This window comes from Nuphar pumila, chromosome 6 (assembly GCF_984573655.1).
Source record: "Nuphar pumila chromosome 6, dmNupPumi1.hap1.1, whole genome shotgun sequence".
In the NCBI taxonomy this organism is placed as follows: Eukaryota; Viridiplantae; Streptophyta; class Magnoliopsida; order Nymphaeales; family Nymphaeaceae; genus Nuphar; species Nuphar pumila.
This window is the reverse complement of record NC_143254.1, coordinates 34,558,495-34,578,029: the sequence shown is the minus strand read 5'-3', so window position 1 is coordinate 34,578,029 and position 19,535 is coordinate 34,558,495. Positions and strand designations below refer to the sequence as shown.

Genomic DNA, 19,535 nt, shown 5'->3' with positions numbered 1-19,535 from the left:
CCCTACCAGGTATACAACTATACCATTGGGTTTTGAACCTGCAACGTCCCAACACAAGGTGACGTGAAACGAAGCCCCTGTTGGTATGAAGCCATGTTTTATTGGGAAACCCTTATCAAACAAGTCACCCAATCTAACATGCTGATACTGATGAATCAGGTTGTGTTCTGGCTTCAGATAAATATTTGATTGTATTATGAAAAATGTGATATTTTGGTGGACGTTTTTAACAGCCAAAATATCTCAATATTTTCAAAATATTGGAATTTACCATTTTAATTACGGTGTCATGAATTCATTACAATATTTACATGCATATGAACCCTATCTAAAAACTGATTATTTTATTATACTTTCTATTTTTGGCCTCCTTTGTATACTTTTGCCAATAATGTGTAAATAAAAATGGGAGACAACAAAGCAAAAATTCAATCATAAGCATTCTGCTTCCTCATAAATGGTGTTGAATTAGAAACCCAAAGGTTGGCCAATGTTGATGAAAAGCTACAACTGCAAGAGGCGCCACCTAGTAAGTAAAATGAGCCCTCGTGGAACTTTCCTCTAGAAAAGCGGAAAAAGGACAAAGATCTAAAAGCATCCTTAAATATTTAATACTTTACTGTTTAAATATAATAAACTGGTAAAAAAAGTGTACTTTTCCCTCTACTGAAGATGAATTTCTAAGCTGAATGATTTGCATCTCTCTCTCTCTCTCTCTCTCCTGGCCAAGTTGCTGCATCGGCCAACTTGCATATTATAAAAAAAGAAAAAGTGAAAATATGATTAATCTAGATGCCTTTGAAATGTTGAACAGAAATATCCTATAATATATACATATTAAACAGCAAGCATAAAATCACATCATAACTATTCCAGACATCCTGCATGAAGCGTCAATTCACTTGTTCTCTAGTGAGGATAAGTCCAAAAAGAAAAGAATGAAATCAAGAGCACTAGAATTACCTTTGCCACGACAGACAAGGGCCAACTTTCCTTAAGGAGACTTAACTCTGTGCAAGGTGCAAACCATCCATTCCATATTCATGAAGCGAACTTGCAACCAAGAAAATGTGAGGGTTTATTTGGGAGTTTATGGATTTTGGAAAAGTGGAAGCCATCAATTCCCAGAAGAATAGACAGCTACCATCCTCAAGTAGTGGGAGTCACCAATTCCAGTTATGAAAGCAAACACAAATGAGATGGTGCACCACCTTATTTCTTATTTCCATAAACTTTCTCCACCCCATTCTCCCAAAGGACCCACACAACCACCACTGAAACAAATTTTAACCCAAATCCCAAACAAAAGCCCCAATGAATGATTCATGCCACCTCTTCTAGGTTCAACCATATGGAATCAACTCAAGCAGAGATTGTAACCCAAACAATCTAAGTTTTCGTTCAAGAAATAGCAGAGTTGGGCCTCACAGAGTCAAAGAAAAGTCCCATAAAATTTGGACATTCACTTAAATTGGTTGAAGTAACCAACATAAGAGCACATCCATCAACTATTGGAATAAAATTCTACCGAAAACTAAAAGAGAAGGATCAAATACATGTTCTCGTTAAATCATTGAAACAAAAAAAAAAACAAATTTGATGCGGAAGCGTACCTCAATTCATTGGTGCTCTGATAAATCATTGACGGGTATGATCTTTCAGAACCTGTATATTTGGCTATTTTCTTTTCTCTAAATTTAATGAGAGAGAGACTGAATTCTCTTTCTAACTTATGGGAGCCTGAAAAGAGGGCCATTGTATAAGGTTTGAAGACCATAACCTAATGTGTTTATGAGTCTGTCTTCAATTCAACCCATTACGGAATTGTAGACAGGTCATGTCTCTCCACATAATGTACCATACCATATGAAAGTTCACAGGGCCCAACTAGATTAGATCATATAAATCGGGCCTGAACCTAAGACAGTATGTAGGCCCACACAATTTTCTAACAATCTTCCACTTAGGCCACATACGTAACCTTATAATCACACATTGTAACCTTATGAGCTCAAAAATATTGTCTTATCAATTGATATCTCTACAAATCCGGTCCATTGATCATGTCAACATAGGATCAAAACGGTCTTCATTATAAATAACGTAATTGGATACATTAATGATCATATATACCGACATAACCAAATGACATGGATCAAGTATGAATGTGAAGCATGAAAATTACATGCAATGCGATCAAACATGCCTATTTTCAACTAGTCCTTGAAAACTTTAGTTAGATCAAAACATAATTAGTATAGAATGAAACAAAAACTTTAACTTTATATCAAAGTGGCAAAAGAAACTTTATTATATCATAGACCGTCCAAATACAAACTCCCACTAAACCAATATATCATAAAATGATAAAACACCCATGCGAGTAGTATGCTCGTGAAAGACCTTGGGTGGCAAACCTTTAGTAAGCGGATCCACAATCATGAAGTTTGTTCCAATATGTTCTATCGATATCTGACCATTCTGCATTCTTTCTTTAACAACAAGAAACTTAATGTCAATATTCTTTGACTTCGAGAAACTCCTGTTGTTATTAGAATATAACACTGCTGAATTATTGTCACAAAATAACTTTAGTAGTCTTTCAACATTATCCAAAATCCACAACCCTATGACAAAATTACGTAGTCATATCTCATAATTGGATGTCTCATAACAAGCTACGAATTTTGTTGCCATGGTAGAAGAAGCAATAAGTGTCTGCTTGGCACTCCTCCAGGAAATTACTCCCCTGGCCAATAGAAAAATATAGCCTGACATGGATATGCGACTGTCTTGGCATCCCACAAAATCAAAATAAGAATACCCAATGATCTCCAACTGATTTGACTTCTTGTATGTGAGTATGTAACCTTTTGTTCTCTTCAAATACCGCATAACCCGTTTGGCTGCTTTTCAATGATTCATACTTGGGTTACTAAGATATCTGCCTAATATCCCAACAATGTACGCTAAATCTGGATGTGTACATACATGAGCATACATAAGACTTTTCACAACAGATGCATAGGAGATCTGTTTCATAACCTTAATTTCAGACTGGTGTTTAGGGTACTGAGCGAGACTAAACTTGTCTCCTTTAGCAACAGGAGTATCCCCTGGTTTGCAATCCTTCATGTCATACCTTTCTAGAACCTTTTCGGTATACCCCTTTTGTGATAATCAAAGAATACCCCAAGAATGGTTTCGATGTATCTGGATCCCTAATACAAAAGAGGCGTTCCCAAGATTTTTCATTTCAAATTTTGCTATAAAAAATTTCTTGGTTTCGTGCAGTATGCCTATATCATTACTAGCAAGCAATATATCATCCACATACAAAACCAATAAAGTATATTTACTCTTACTGAACTTATAGTATATGCATTAATCAACCACATTCATCTCAAAACCAAAAGTGAGGGCAACTTGATGAAATTTATGATATCATTGACCGAAAGCTTGCTTAAGTCCATAGATGATTTTTTTTAGTTTGCAAACCATTTTCTTGGCATTGCATGAGACAAAATATTCTGGTTGGACCATGTATATTGCATTATCTATGTCTTCATTAAGAAATGCAGTCTTAACATCCATCTTATGCATCTTTAAGTTATAATGAGCCACACGTGTCATCATAATCCTAAAAGAGTCTTTCATAGAAACCGAAGAGAAAGTCTTTGTGTAGCCAATGCCTTCCCTTTGAGTAAACCATTTTGCAATAAGATGAACTTTATATCTTTCCACATTACCTTTTGAATCCCTTTTGGTTTTAAATATTCATTTGCAACCAATGGGTTTCACACCTTCAGGTAATGGGACATGTTCTCATACGTCATTGTCACTCATAGATTTAATCTTCTTATGCATTGCTTCAATCCACTTTTGATAGTTAGAACTTTATGTAGCTTGATGGAAGTTAATTGGATCATCTTCCATTAGGCCAGTATCACCCTCATATTTTTATAGAAAGACAATATAATCATATGAAATTGCCCTTCTTCTCTTTCTAGTGGATTTTCTTAATGACACTAACTCTTGAGGTGTTTCTTGAGGTTATTGAGTTTGAATCATAGTAGTAAAAGAATAATTTTGGATAGAGAGATTTAAAACATTATCTTAATCCAAATTTGTAGGAACAATGGCAGGAATGAAAATCTGATCATTGTGATCCACAACTGTAGGAAAAGAAAAAGGCGCTTTTTCAAAAGCAATGTCTTTTACTTTATCACTTCTCTCAAACTCAGCACCCTCAAAGAAACAAGTGTTTCCTGTTTCAAAACAAGACTTATTCGTATGGTCATAAAACTTATAGCCACTAGACCTTTCAGAATACCCAACGAAATAGCAGTTAACCATTCTGGAATTTAATTTATTTTTATATGGCCTATAGGGTCTAGCCTCAGCTAAACATCCTTAAATATAAAAATATTTTATACCAGGCTTTCGGCATGACAACAATTCATATGGGGTCTTGGTTACTGCTTTAGAGGGTACCCTGTTCAAACCATAAGCTCCAGTCTTTAATGCTTCTCCTCAGAGGGACTCTAGTAAGGTAGAATGAGAAATCATACTCCTTACTATATCTTTAAGAGTCTTGTTTCATCTTTCAGTAATACCATTCATACTAGGAGTGCCTGACATGGTATACTGAGGAACGATCCCACATTCTTTTAGGAATTTAACAAAAGACTTTGGACATTGTTCATCTGATCTATCATATCTGTCACAGTACTTACCACAACGGTTAGATCTGACAGCCTTAATTCTTTTGCCAAGTTGGTTTTTAACTTTGGCCTTAAATAATTTAAACACATCCAGTGACTCAGACTTTTTATGAATTAGGTACCCATATCGAGTAGTCTATGAACGTAATAAAATATTATTGACCATTTCAAGAAGCCGTAGTGAACGGTCCAAAAATATTAATATGCATTAGTTTTAAGACGTTTGTTCTCCTTTCGACACCTAATTTCCTTATGTTTGTTAGTTTTCTTTTTATACACTCAACACAAACCTGAAAGTCAGTGAAATCAAGAGAATCAAGAATCTTACTTGACAAAAAACTTTCAATTCTTTGTTTAAAAATATGACCTAAGCGCTTATGTCATAACAAAACAGAATTCTCATCTGTCAATTTTTGTTTTGTACCACAAGAACTTAATTACAAGGTTTCATTAAATGAGGCAATAGTATCAAGCAAATAAAGGTTATCAACCATAGATAAAGAACCGGTCTCAATAAGATTTGAATCAAGAAATAATTTAAATTCATTATTTCTAAATAAACAAGAATTATCGTATTTGTCCAAAATAGAAATAGAAACCACATTCTGCCTAAAAGATGGCACAATAAATGTTTCTTTCAAATCTAAATAATTTCCAGTCTTTAAAAGCAACCTAAATGTCCCTATTGTCTCAACTTCAACTATTTTGTCATCGCCCACATAGATGAATCCTTCAGCATCAATTGGCAGTTGACAACTTAGGCAACCTTGCATTGCCAAACTTATGTGAGTGACATCACCAGAATCCATCCACCAAATGTGTTTAAGCATAGAAGTCAAATTAACTTTAGAACAAACCAAAGTAAGGAGCGTACTTTTCTTCTCACGCCAGACATGATACTTGGTACTCATGTGACCCTCTCTTTTGTAAAAGAAATAACTAGACTTTGAGTCTGGATGTCTTTTCTGTTTCTTCTGCGATTGAGGGTCAACTTAGTCATTTTCTTTTTCTTAAACCTGTCCTTAGATGTTACTGTCAAATAAGCACTCTCAGTTTTCTCTTTCTTCGTCATATCCTCTTCTTGCACAATGTGAAATGAGCTCATTAAGAGTTCATTTTTCCTTCTAGTAGTTGTAACTGACCTTAAACTGACTGTATTGTGCAGGAAGAGATATCAAAATCAAGTGCATGAGTAAGTCCTCAAACCACTCTAACCTTAGTGCCTTGAGTTTTGAAGCAAGATGAGACATCTCCATGATGTACTCTTGAATGTTTCCTTTGCCCTTTTACCTCATTGAGACAAGACTTGAAAGTAGGGTATTTGTCTCAAACTTTTCATTTTTCACAAAACATTTTTCAATTTCTTCAAGAAAATGTTTGGCATTTACCTCTTCGGACATGGTGCCCTTGAAAGATTCAAGAATCGCACGTTTCATGATCATGAGACTCATGCGATTAGATCGATCTCATGGCTCAGAGTTCTTTTTATCCTCAGTAGAACTCCTATCCGTAAGAGCAAGGGGTTGATCTTTTCGTAGTGTAAGATCCAAATCCATGCATTCGAGAATAATCATAACATTCTCTTTCTAGTTCTTAAAATTGAAACCGCTCAAAATAGGGATGAAAATAATGTTTGCAGATATCGTAGAAGCAAAGATACTAACTAAATAAAGAACAAACAAGCTCACGATTAACATACATTTCTCACATGCAATAACAAAAAATAATATATTTAAACATTGGTGAACCCCATTACAAGATACCAAGCACAACATTAACACTTAGTCTTTGGACAAAAGTGTCAACTTGTAAGTGGTACTCTCAATACAGTAATCAAAACATGTATAATTAGTCCTGTCAAACAACGAGCCTTTTTTTGAACCGACTCGTTATTCACATGAAAAATTGAATAATTGTCCCATATTTATTATTGAAAGTATATATTTAGGTTCAGCCAAATAGTGACCTTACTTTGGGCCGATCACTGTTTGCATGAACTCAAATATAGAGCCATCACAATATTCAAAAATAGACTGATCTACGAAACAGATGTTATTTTGGCAACGTATTATTTTAATAAATTCAATTTAGAATATTGGACCCAGAATCAAGAATAATATCAATGTTCAAATATGTCAAGAGGTGCATATGAAAGAATTAAAGCAAACACGATAAAGCACATAAGCCAAAAAGTAACTTAAGATCGACCCATGATAGTGATCCATGATGCACACCAAAAGCTTTAAATAATAAAGCCCTTTATAAAAAATGTAATTTTTTTTATTACAAAGCATATGCACGGGTCACAACAGGTCTAACCAACACGGGTCAGACCCAAACATATAATATCCAAATGGCATTGGCCATCGGGTCGCGATGAACTAGGTTTGGCCCGTGGATCGGGTCGACCCAACTCGACACGGGTCATACTTTTAATTAGGTCGGTTCATTTCAATCCCTGATGATGCATTAATTATGCATAAATATAATATATTTTTATTGCATAAATGTATCATTTATAATTTTAGAACCCACACTTATATGCATATAGATGTCATTGATCTACGATTCGAAATTTGTTCGAATCGGACTTAAAATGAGAGAGATATCACATTTTTAGTGAATCGGATCAGACCTCCAGGCGAAATGGGTCATTTCGGATCCAAACACCCATTTTGGGCCTTGGATCTGGGCTAAAATGCCCAAATCCAACCCACTCAAACCCCATTTACGTTTTTTAGAAAGCATTTGCTAAAAAAACCCTCCAGAATAGGCGCCCAACAAATAGTTTATTCTTAATATTTTTTTATGGAAATAACGAGCTTTGCCTTTAAAAAACTAGTTTTGAAACCCTAATCGGGGTCTTAGCCATGAGAAATACGCCTCTCTCCAGCCTGATTATCGCTCCTCCATACTCCTCCCTCAGCCACCACGCCTTCCACCTTCAATCCATCCTGGTTGCTGCTTGGAAATGCTTGCAAACGCCGAAAATCGCCCCTTCTTCCTTTTCAATCTCTTGTCTCGACAGCCATGTCTTCCCCTTCTTCTCACGACTTGCTGGTGTTGATGTTGTTTGTTGTATTTTGTAGGTACTCCAGCAAGATGCAGCAAGGGAAACACCTCTCCAGCATCACCGAAGGCAGTTGGGCGCATTTCTTGGGCTAATTCCACTCTCTTCTACCTCCACCCTCGTCGGACGGCCAATGTTAGGTTCGTTATTTTCCCCCTCTGTTCCTCTAGTATAAAACCATGTGTATGCGTTTATTTTTTTCCTGATTGTCTACGTTTTCTGTATTGCAGCCTTAGTGTAAATGTAGTGGTGCTTAGAACAACACCGTAGGTAGATTATTGTTTTAGGATTTCTACTATTTCCCCCTGTTTTAGCATTGAGAGTTATAGTGCTTATCGATTTTGCTAATTGAAGACCTCCTTGTTAGCCGGCTGGAGTGTTTCTCTCTTTTCTAAATTTTAGTTCAATGTTATGCTGTAGTTCATTCAAATAGCAAAATGTATAAATGTTTTCTATGTGTTGTGTTAGTCTTAGTAGTGTAGTATGCATTTAAGTATTTCATTTAATACTGATTCTGTGCGTTTTATAGATTTCCAAATCTGTTTTCCATTCGTATCACATAAACTGTCTAGACTGAGTCTAACCGGCTGAAGCTTTGTTATGTTAGGACTTAGTTTAAACAATCAGCATGAATTAAAGTGTGTTTCAGTAATTTTAGGGTTGAATAAAAATCAGCTGTTGTGTGCATTCACGTTTTGTGATTTCTGCAGTGATTACATTTCAAATGTTAGCAGGGTCGTTTTTCCCTTTTCTTTAGCCGACTGATGTGTTTGGCTTAAAACCCTATCGCAGCTGATTGCAGTAGGTTAGTTGTGTCTTTTATAAGTGTGCAAGCAATACCGGGAAGTCTGTGAGTGTGTCATGTGCTTAATTGTGTTGCAAGTCTTTCTAGCACACACAAATAACAAAAATCGGGTAGACTTAGTTCACCCGATTTAGGCATTTTTTCGTAATGAACCGGGTAATCTGTGTTTTTCTGTTATAGCATTAGTAGTAGTTGTTTTAACTGTTCTTTAGCAGAATATTTGATTGAGTTTTATTAAGGTAATGAGTCTTGTTTGTTTTAGAACTAACTAGATTCAACTTCATGTTAGTGGTTTACCATTTTTATGCATGTAGGATTTATGCAATAGTTCTTGTTCTAGCAGCATCGTGTGAGAATTGCAACTGTTAATTAGTAGCTTGATTAAGAGTTGTGTTCATTTAGTTGCTGAGTTTTATTGCTGATTGGAACAACTGTTAGGTTAGCACTATTTTGATGAAAATTTAGTTTAGTCGGTTTAAGCATTATAGGGTAAGTAGTTGCTAAGTGTTTATTTTCTGGAACAACAACATTTAGTTCATTGGTGACAATAGTATAGTCTATTAGTATATTAGATTAACTTTGTTTTGGATACATTGTAGATGTAATTTTTATTGATGCAATGATGATGTTGTGCATATAACAATCTAGCTTGTTGATTGCATCTTAATTTCTATTTTTAGTAGCAGTATATGTTAGTAGTAGATTGGTTCGATACTTTAGGTTTACGAGTTACGTTAGTTGTTGTGTTAGTATTAGCTAGATTCACTTGTAATAGCTAATAGCCATACTGACATAATAGGTTACTTATAAATTTCTTGTACATTTTGTGTTTTCAATCCATTTTGATACATTGATTAGGTAGTATTTAGCTTTATATAGGCTTTAGTTTAGTTAGAATAGCTTCCCTTTTGGTGTTAGGCCTTTGTCACAACGTTTCTTGACTCCTACATTGAATCCGACTAGAACCACGTGTCTAGCCGGGTTCGTCGCGTCGCGGGCATAGGATTTGTTGTTACAATCAATAATTTCCATAGGATAATAGTCTACTTAGGTTTGGAATTAAAAGTATACATTTTAGTTTGATAATTAGTGTTTTAGGAGTTATTTTTGCGTAGTTTTGCCCTTCGCGTCATTTAAATTTCTAGATAGGCTCATTTCGCATTGTTGTCTGAATTTGTGACGCTTATATCTGGAGCTCCCGGAGTGGTATTAGTGATCTGAAAGCTTCGATGAATTCCTGACTCTGTCAAGAATACAACAGAGCTAAAAGTACTTCAATCGGACTCCGTTTGAGCCGTCTACAATTCATTTTCCAATCACCTATCAGAAATTAGGGTTTCACGTAGCACAGGGGCAAAATAGGCATTTGCGACTTTGCGTAGTTTTTCTAATTCTGATTTTTAGCATTTTATTAGGTTTCTAACATTAATCCAGAGTCAATTGTAGCGTTAGGATAAGTAGTTTAGGAGATTGGTTCTGGTAATTTCTCGTCTTACATAAAATTAGGCTAGCAATTACTCTTAAAATTAATTTAGAGACAGTTATTTTGGTTTCTCTAAATAGTTTTACTAACTATGTTTTTTTGTGTTTTGCAGATGATACCAAGTTGCAGCTCTTCGCATATTCCGTAAAGCTTTGGATTCATCTCGTTGTTTCTCTTTTTCATAACTTGTTCAATTTGATTTCCTTGTAATATTCTCTGTAATTGAACAAGTTCTATATCAATAAAATGCAAAGTTTAGATTTAATTTGAGTGTATCTTGTTCCCTATGGATCGATCGGACTCACCACTTACGTGGGAAATCAGTTTTATTACTTGATTGGTGATTTTTCAAAACGCTTTCAACGATAAAATAATGTTTTAGAAATACCATTGCAAAAATCCGATCAGTCCCCTTGACCTAATAGGGATTGAACTGATTCGGTTCTTTATGCAGTCCCGACCTGACACTACCCAGAGGACCGAATCGGCCTTGCACCGCCCAGACGACTAGAATCAGTCGTGCGCTGCCCAGATGGCCGGAATCGGCCTTGCACTATCCAGATTCAGCCTTTTGCCACCCAGATGACCGGAATTGGCCATGCGCTGCCCAGATGGCCAAAATCGGCCTTGCGCTGTCAAGATGGTTGGAATCCGCCTTGCGCTGCCCAGATGTCTGGAATCACAATGGTGAAGGATGGATGTCCCACTGGATGGTGACAAACCCTAATCCATCCAGTGCTGAATCACCGTTCGACGAGTGGCGCGAACCGAATGCCTCACCTGCCGAGTCTCGAAAACTGATTTGGCCACCCACCAGTGGTTGGGGTAAACCTAATAAAGCCCCACCCATTGTCGCCAGATGCCATCCGACGTCCGACATGGGTGAGCAGTCGGGAGACTAGCCGACACCCCCGCCATGGATGCCTAAAAGATGGAAGGGCCGAACGACCCTTCCTATAACCAGAATCAAAATCGGAAGGGGCCAAACGACCCTTCCTGTAACCAAAATCAGAACCAAAAGGGGCCGATCGACGCCCTCCATCGTCTGGATCCAAAGTGGGAGGGCCAAATCGACCCTCCCTGTGTCCGAGCACAGTCGAACGACTCGTGGAGGGCTGATCGACCCTCCTCTGCCAGCAGCATGACATAAAAGATGATAGGGGGCTCCATGACTCACCGAATCGGCAAGAGGGTCGGCCGGAGTCCAACAAGTTTCCAGTCGTCAGTCCCATCAGTCCTCTAACGATGCCGCCGGCTATGACAAAAAAAATATTTTTTATTAGCCCCTAATACTGGCAGTCGAAAAAGGAAAAAAAAGACTGAATCTGATGAGATTGCGGCAACCCAACAAAGAACATACAATGGCAAAAGAAAACATATATTAACGATTCAACGAGAACAAGAAAGCTCTGATACTAATTGTTGGAATAAAATTTCATCAAAAACTAAAAGAGAATGATCAAATACATGTTCTCGTTAAATCATTGAAACAAAAACGGAAATCAAACTTGATGCGGAAGTGTACCTGAATCCATTGGTGCTCTGATAGATCATTGATGGGTATGATCTTTCAAAACTAGTATATGTGGTCATTTTTCTTTCTTTAAACCTAATAAGAGAGAGACTAAATTCTCTTTCTGACTTATAAGGAGCCTGAAGAGAAGGCCATTATATAAGATTTGAGGACCATAACCTAATGTGTTTAGGAGCTTGTCTTCAATTCAACCTATTACAAAATTGTAGACATGACAAATTTCTACATATAATATATCATACCATTTAAGATATCACAGGGCCAAACTAAATTAGATCACACAAACAAGGCCTAAATCTAAGACAGTTTTACAATGTGTGGTTCAACGTATGTAGGCCCACACAATTTTCTAACATCAACTCCACAACAGTAATTGAATCCAATGGATCTTATTGCTTTACAATTATGTGGTGCACCAAGATATGTGAACCATCACTATTTGGAGAAACCATCCAAGTGCATAGCATGCCAACAAAACACAAGCTTGCCAATTTAGCACCCCCCTTAAACTTTCTTCTCAAAAGCAAGATTAGAAAAAAGTAACTTGATCATCAACACAAGCTCAAGTCTGTTGGATTCAGCAGAAATTTAGTCTCTGTTTGGGAGCCTTGTATCGAGAAGGAAACACCATTTTCATGTGTTGCCAAAATATGGTTTTGCCAAAATGTGGTGTTGAGGATGGAGTTGCCAAAAGCATCCTGTTAAGGATGGTGTTGAAATGTGGTGTTGGGGCTGCCAACTCCATATTCTATGCAGTATTTTAGCAACACCACTGCTCCCAAACAGCTCTAAGAAGAGCACTAGAGGAAACTGCAAGATACCTACAAAAAGCTAAAGGTGCAGATAGCATCCCTCAAACACATTGCACAAAGACAAAGTTCTTTAATAGCCTGGCACACAGTCTGCAATTTATGTTCTCTTTTCAAAATAACATTTATGACTTTGTTCCCTCTACATCCAGTAATGATAATTACATCACCTGATATATAGTGTTTAAGAACAAAAAGTGAGATCACTCTGACTTGAGGACAATGCCAAACGCAGAACCATATAAATCTGTGCAGGATAACCAACATCTAGATAGAAGGCATTGATCCTTGCAGAGAGCCATGCTATAGAGTTTTAACATCCAGAATCAGCAGATAAGATAGAGATCAACTATCTAGAGTGTATATCAACTGAACCATCAACGTAATACCCAAAACAAAACACAAAGGACTATGGCTAAACAAAGGGGGTAGAGTTAGAGTCCAGGCTGAAGGAACAAATCAGGCCCTCATGGACTTGGAGGACTGGCTCAGGCTGGTGCTAGTTGCACGTCATCCCATTTCAGCGATTGCCTATGAGAACTAGCTCCCGTAGCCTGGTACATTTCCAACTTGGAACCAAACTCAGTTAAATGATTTCATGCACTTTCTTGAACTGAAGGATGCAATAAGTAATTCAAGCAAAAAAAATTCAGAAGCTATCCTGCAACTTGCACTTCAAAGATCAGCACAAGTAATTGCAACACGTGAGGCACTTGAAATCATAGTTCATAAAAGATGGGAGGTTTACTAGCAAATTGAATCAGGTCATTTGGTAATTGTAGGTTTTTTTTAATTTGTTCAATAAGAAAAAACGGGTCGATCTTCCTGTCTTTTACTAGATTGGAACAAATAGAGTGCTTCCCATCAACTGCCTTTAACATCCTGGTGCTCTATTAAAAGTCCTTGTCTAATTACAATATGAAATCACAAAACAAGGAAAGAAAAAACAAAGTCAAAATGACAGAATAAAGTTTTATTTCATTTAGAAGATAAGGAGTTTCTAATAATTAATGAAAAAACCCATAATAAAAACCTAGAGAGCAAATGCATCACAACCAAACAAATACACTATATACTCTATGAATATAACAAAGAATAGAAGCAAGTTCCAAATTAACCAAAAGACCTTAATAAGAGGGGAAAAAATAGATGCCCGCACTGAATCAAGCTATCGAAACGACACGAAATGATACAACTGAAAATAAACAAAAAATATTTGCCGAATTTTTTCCTAGAATTTGACTTTGATGCATCATAAACAAGGGTATGGGCATATAAATCACAATTCCGTTCACATAATAAATTGAACGATGAATATGCATACAGCCATCAAAAGTACTTATGCAGAATCATCTGAAACTGCAATTTGATGCAACAAGAACCAACAAATGATCAACTTTTTTCAAATTTTTCAATGAGTGAGCGAACGAACGAACCAACAATCACCCACATTTTGGAGTGAAAAAAGGCACCCAATCAGACGAAAGAAAAACACATTAAATCCAAGTCCAGTGGAAACCATCTGCGCAGTTTCTGAATTGCATATTTGCGGATTTCTTAAATTAGATAAATATCACAACTTATTTTTACATACAATGCTGCACATATTTCTGAGACCAAAAATCCACATTCCCACAAGCTTTCCATTCAAGATCAGAACAACCAAAAAACAAAAGAAAACCAAAAAGGAAAAACTTTTCAATAGGCAGCAACCATGTCACTGCTGAACGATTCCAAGATGGAGTCATCGGCAACCAATGACGGGCTCGGCGGGCACACAAGGCCTGATTTCGTCGCGACGAGCTTCTTCCTCTGCGGGAACCGGGGGCCAGAAAGCCGAGAATCGGGTAAGAAGAGGAAATCGTCGAGGGAGATCTGTTGGGTCGGAGTGGAAACCCTGGTGGAAGGTGGGTTGGGGGTCAGATCTGGTTTCTTGCGGGGTCGGAGATGGCGGACCCGGGCGTTGATCTTGGAATCCCTGATCTGAGCAAGGGCGCCGGGTTTGAGGAATCGGTGGAACCTCTCATCCCTCTTGGAGGGTCTGGATGGGGTTCCCATTCTGGCATTCATGGCGGCTAGGGTTTGATGGTTTTGGAGGGAAGCAGGGAAAATGGTGATGGTGGTGGGGAAGAGAGAGAGAGAGAGAGAGATTTGCGGGGTTTTAAAGCCACAGGCTGGGGCGGGAAACAGAGGGAGGGAAAAACTGTTTTGTTTTTTTCTTTATTTTACTTGCTCTTTAGTCTTTACTCAGAGAGAGAGAGAGAGAGAGAGAGAGAGAGGATTTTGAATCATGGGTAATGAATGGCTACTGGAAAGTGAATATGGGACTTCAACTTCACTTTATTAGGTGAGAAGTTGTTACAAGTATGTCAAATATCGGCTATATTTTGAAAAAATCATGAAAACCTCAACAGTTAAGTTGCCGTTTTAATAGCCAAAAATATCATGGTAGCTTCAAATTATCGTCATTTAGACTAAAATATTATTTTTTTATCATGATATTGATGCTTGTATGAGCAGCATTTTATTAGAGTGTTGACCGTTTTGTCTTTTTTGCATATTGTTTAATGTTTGTTCTTTTTTCTTATATTTTCATATTTTTGAATTTATTATTTATATTGAGATTTTGCCAAAACATTCAAGAGACCAAAAATATTAAACATATCTATGTATTTTTACGGTCAATAATAAGCTGTCGTTTGAAGCGTTTGTCAATTATGATGTTACCGCATTGGTTGCTTGTTTGGTGTGAAATTGAGAATCTTGGTCTGTTAATCCAAGAAATGCTTTGGTTAGGGGCTCACGGGAATGACTTATTTTGAGAAAAAATCATGTTAATAACAGATCCAGCCATGTTAGGGTTTAATCCCTTTAAAATATTTTGTTAGTAACCAATTAAACTCAATTAAGCAAAATTATTTTAATATATTTTAATAATATACATATATATAGGAAAATAGAAACCTATAAAATGTGCCGATGAGTTAAATATTCCTTGTAATGCTTTGCCCTTGCACACATCTTGTCATTAAAGACATAGGCACAATGGCGAGAGTCTTTAATCGTTAGATATTGCCATTAAAATACTTTAAAATTATATTTGATGACTAGAAGATCTCCTTGTTATATATCAATAACGGTGAAAAGAACTCGTTGTTATAGGGTTTTACTAAAAAACAACTGCAATTATGCCATTGTTTTACAGTAACATTAGTGTTGTTTAAAACGTATCTCAAGGCGTAAAAAGCACACCTCACCTTGAGGTGAAGGCCCTATCTTGCCGTTATTGATCTTTAACTGCAATGTTTAACAACCAACAAATCTCATTATTACAGATCAATAACAATGAGATCCAACTCTCGTCGTTATAGGGTTTTACTCTATAACAACGATAATTATGTCACAATTATAGAGTGACATTGATAAAAGGGCCCGATGAACCCTTTTCATATTTCTCTCATTCTCGCTCTTTGCGATCTCTCTGTTGTCTTAATATAAAAAGGTGTGAAAGATGAAGGATTTTGTTAAGGTAAATAGTAACTCCCAAACGTTACAACACCAGGGTAAATTAAATGCCAACTTTCACAAGTTACCATTACTACAGATAATGCCAAATGAGGAAGATGATCTCTAACTCAGACATGATTAACATTCTAAGTATAACAAACAATCTAAAGAAGATTGACTCGAATTCTTAAATATAACATTTTTATATAACTTGCTATTGTATCGAGCTCTGATATCATGAAAGAAAACATTAATGCACTAAGTAACATGCACAAGATGAATACACCAATGCTTATATTATTTATCGTGAGTGGTGAGAGTGCATATATATAAACTTGACAATTATAAGATAATTCAGTCTAAAATCTATTATATAATTTTCAGTTGTGCAAACAATACAATTTATATGTAACATAACCACGCACTACAAGGATGATGGTCAACCACGGTGACTCCTTTTCAGCGATTTTTTTTACCACTATTGTTAAAGCAATAATGTCAAGATTTTAGTCTCTACTTTTACCTGCATCAATATCAATGAGGTAGGAATCTCGCCGCTATTAACTTAATCAATAACAATGAGTTAGATATCCCCTGAAATGTCTTGCCCTTGTACACATCTTGTCATTAAAGACATATACACAACAACAAGATTCTTTGGCCGTTAGATATTGCCACAAATATTTGATGACCAGAAGATCTCACTGTCATAGATCAATAATGGCGAGAAAATCTTGATGCTATAGGGTTTTACTCTATAATGACTGTAGTTATGTTATCGATATAGAGTAATATCATTATTGTTAAAAATGTGTCTCAAGGTGCAAAAATCATGTCTCATCTTGAGGTAAAGGACATATCTCGTTGTTATTGATATTTAACAACAATATTTAACACTCAACGAATCTATATAGATCAATAACAGTGAGATCCGACTCTTGTTGTTATGGGTTTTTACTCTATAATGACGATAATTATGTCATTGTTATAGAGTGACGTTGATAAAAAGGGCATGACAAACCCTTTTTATATTTCTCTATTTCTCTCTCTGTGTGATCTCTCTCTATTGTTTGAGTATAAAAGGTCATGAAAGAGGGAGGGTTTTGTTAAGGTAAATGAAAACTCCCAAACATTACCATACTAGGATAAAGTAAATGATAACTTTTATAAGTTATAATTCTAGTAGGTAATGCCAAATGAAGAAGATGATATCTAATTGAAACGTGATCCACGTTCTAAGTACAACTAACGCAATCCAAAGAAAATTGACTCAAATTCTCAAATGTAACATTTTTGTGTAACTTGCTAATGTATCAAACTCCGATACCATGAAAGAGAACATGAATGCACTATGTGATATGCACGAGACAAACTCACCAATGCTTATATTACTTATCGCGAGTGGTGAAAGTGCATATATATCAACTTGAGAATTACAAGACAATTCAGTCTAGAATCTATTATATGATTTTCAGTTGTGTAAATAATACAATTTATATGTATCTTAACCAGGCACTACAAGGATGCTGGTCAACCGCGGTGACTCTTTTTCAAAAAAAAAAAATCTTGTCACTATTGTTAAAGTAATAACGATGAGATTTTTGTCCCTGCTATTACGTGTATTAATAACAATGAACCATAAATTCTGCCCCCGCTATTATTCTATTACGGGCATGAATCTCACCACTATTAGTTTCATCAATAATAATGAGTTAGATATCCTCTAGAATGCTTTGCCCCTGTACACATCTTGTCATTGAAGACATACAAAACATTGTGATGCTTTGGTCGTTTTGCCATTAAAACACTTTAACAATTATATTTGATGACCAGAAGATCTCATTGTTATAGATCAACAACGACGAGAAGATCTCACTGTTATAAGGTTTTACTCTATAATGATTGCAATTATGTCATAGTTATAGAGTAACATCAATGTTGTTAAAAATGTGTCTCAAGGTACAAAAGGCATGTCTCGTCTTGATGTGAAAGCCCTATCTCACCGTTATTGATCTTTAACAATAATATTTAACATCAAGTGAATCCTGCCATTATATATCAATAACAGTGAGATCTGGCTTTCACCATTATAGGGTTTTACTCTATAAAGATGATAATTATATCATCGTTATAGAGTGACATTGATAAAAGAACACAAAAACCCCTATTATATTTGTCTCTCTTTCTGTAATCTCTCTATCTTGTCTGAATATAAAAAGGTGTGAAAGAGAGAAGTTTTTGTTAAGGTAAATGATAACTCCTAAACATTACCATACCAGGATAAAGTAAATGGTAATTTTCATAAGTTACCATTCCAACAGATAATGCCAAATGAGGAAGATGATATCCAATTGAGACATAATCTACATTCTAAGCACAATTAATACAATCCAAAGAAGATTGACTCAAATTCTCAAATATAATATTTTTGTGTAACTTACTAATGTATCAAAGTACTGATATAATGAAAAAGAACATTAATGCACTAAGTGCCATGCACAAGACAAACTCATCAATGCTTATGTTACTTACCGTGAGTGGTTAGAGTGCATATATGTCAACTTGACAATTACAATATAATTCGGTATAAAATCTTTTATATGATTTGCAGTTGTGTAAACAATACAATTTATATATATTAACCAGGCACTACAAAGATGACTCTTTTTTCGCGAGTAAAAATCTCACAGCTATTGTTAAATCAACAAGGGCAAGATTTTTGTCCATGCTATTAGCTTTATTAATAACTATGAACCATGAATTTTGCCTCTATTATTTTACTATGGTTATGAATCTCGCCGCTATTAGCTTCATTAATAATGATCAGTTAGATATCTCCTAGAATGTCTTGCCCCTGCATACATCTTGTCATTGAAGACATATATACAATGACAAGATTCTTTGGCCGTTAGATATTGCCATTAAAACACTTTAACAATTATATTTGATGAATAGAAGATCTTGGTGTTATAAATTAATAACAACAAGAAGATCTCATTGTTATAGGGTTTTACTCTATAACGATTGCAATTATGTCATCATTATAGAGTAACAACAATGTTAGAAACGTGCCTTAAGGCGTAAAAAGCATGTCTCATCTTGAGGTGAAGACCATATCTCTCTGTTATTGTTCTTTAACGATAATATTTAACAACCAACGAATCTCACCATTATAGATCAATAACAGCGAGATCCGACTATTGCCATTATAGTATTCAACTCTATAACGAAGCTAATTATTTAACCATTATAGACTGACATTGAAAAAAGGGCTCAACAGACCCTTTTTATTTTGCTCTCTTCCTCTCTCTCTACGATCTCTCTCTATTATCTGAGTATAAAAGGGTGTGAAATAGTGAGATTCTTGTTAAGGTAAATGGTAACTCCCAAACGTTACCATACCAGGATAAAGTAAATGGTAACTTTCACAAGTTATCATTCTAGCAGATAATGCCAAATGAGGAACATGATATCGAACAGAGACGTGATCCACATTATAAGCAAAGCCAACGCAATCCAAAGAAGATTGACCTGTATTCTCAAATGTAATATTTTTGTGTAACTTGCTAATGTATCAAGCTCTGATACTATGGAAAAGAACAT

General features: G+C 35.9%; 1 protein-coding gene across 1 annotated transcript; it reads right to left on the bottom strand.

Annotated features, from left to right (window-relative positions):
• Nucleotides 1–14,123: 14,123 nt before the first annotated feature.
• LOC149834603 (uncharacterized) lies at nt 14,124–14,495 on the bottom strand. Its single transcript, XM_090009411.1, has one exon. It carries the CDS (start codon nt 14,493–14,495, stop codon nt 14,124–14,126), a length of 372 nt encoding a protein of 123 aa, XP_089865537.1.
• Nucleotides 14,496–19,535: the final 5,040 nt, after the last annotated feature.

Coding starts and splice junctions, on each gene's coding strand:
- LOC149834603 (XM_090009411.1), bottom strand. CDS start 14,495: ATGAATGCCAGAATGGGAACCCCATCCAGACCCTCCAAGAGGGATGAG.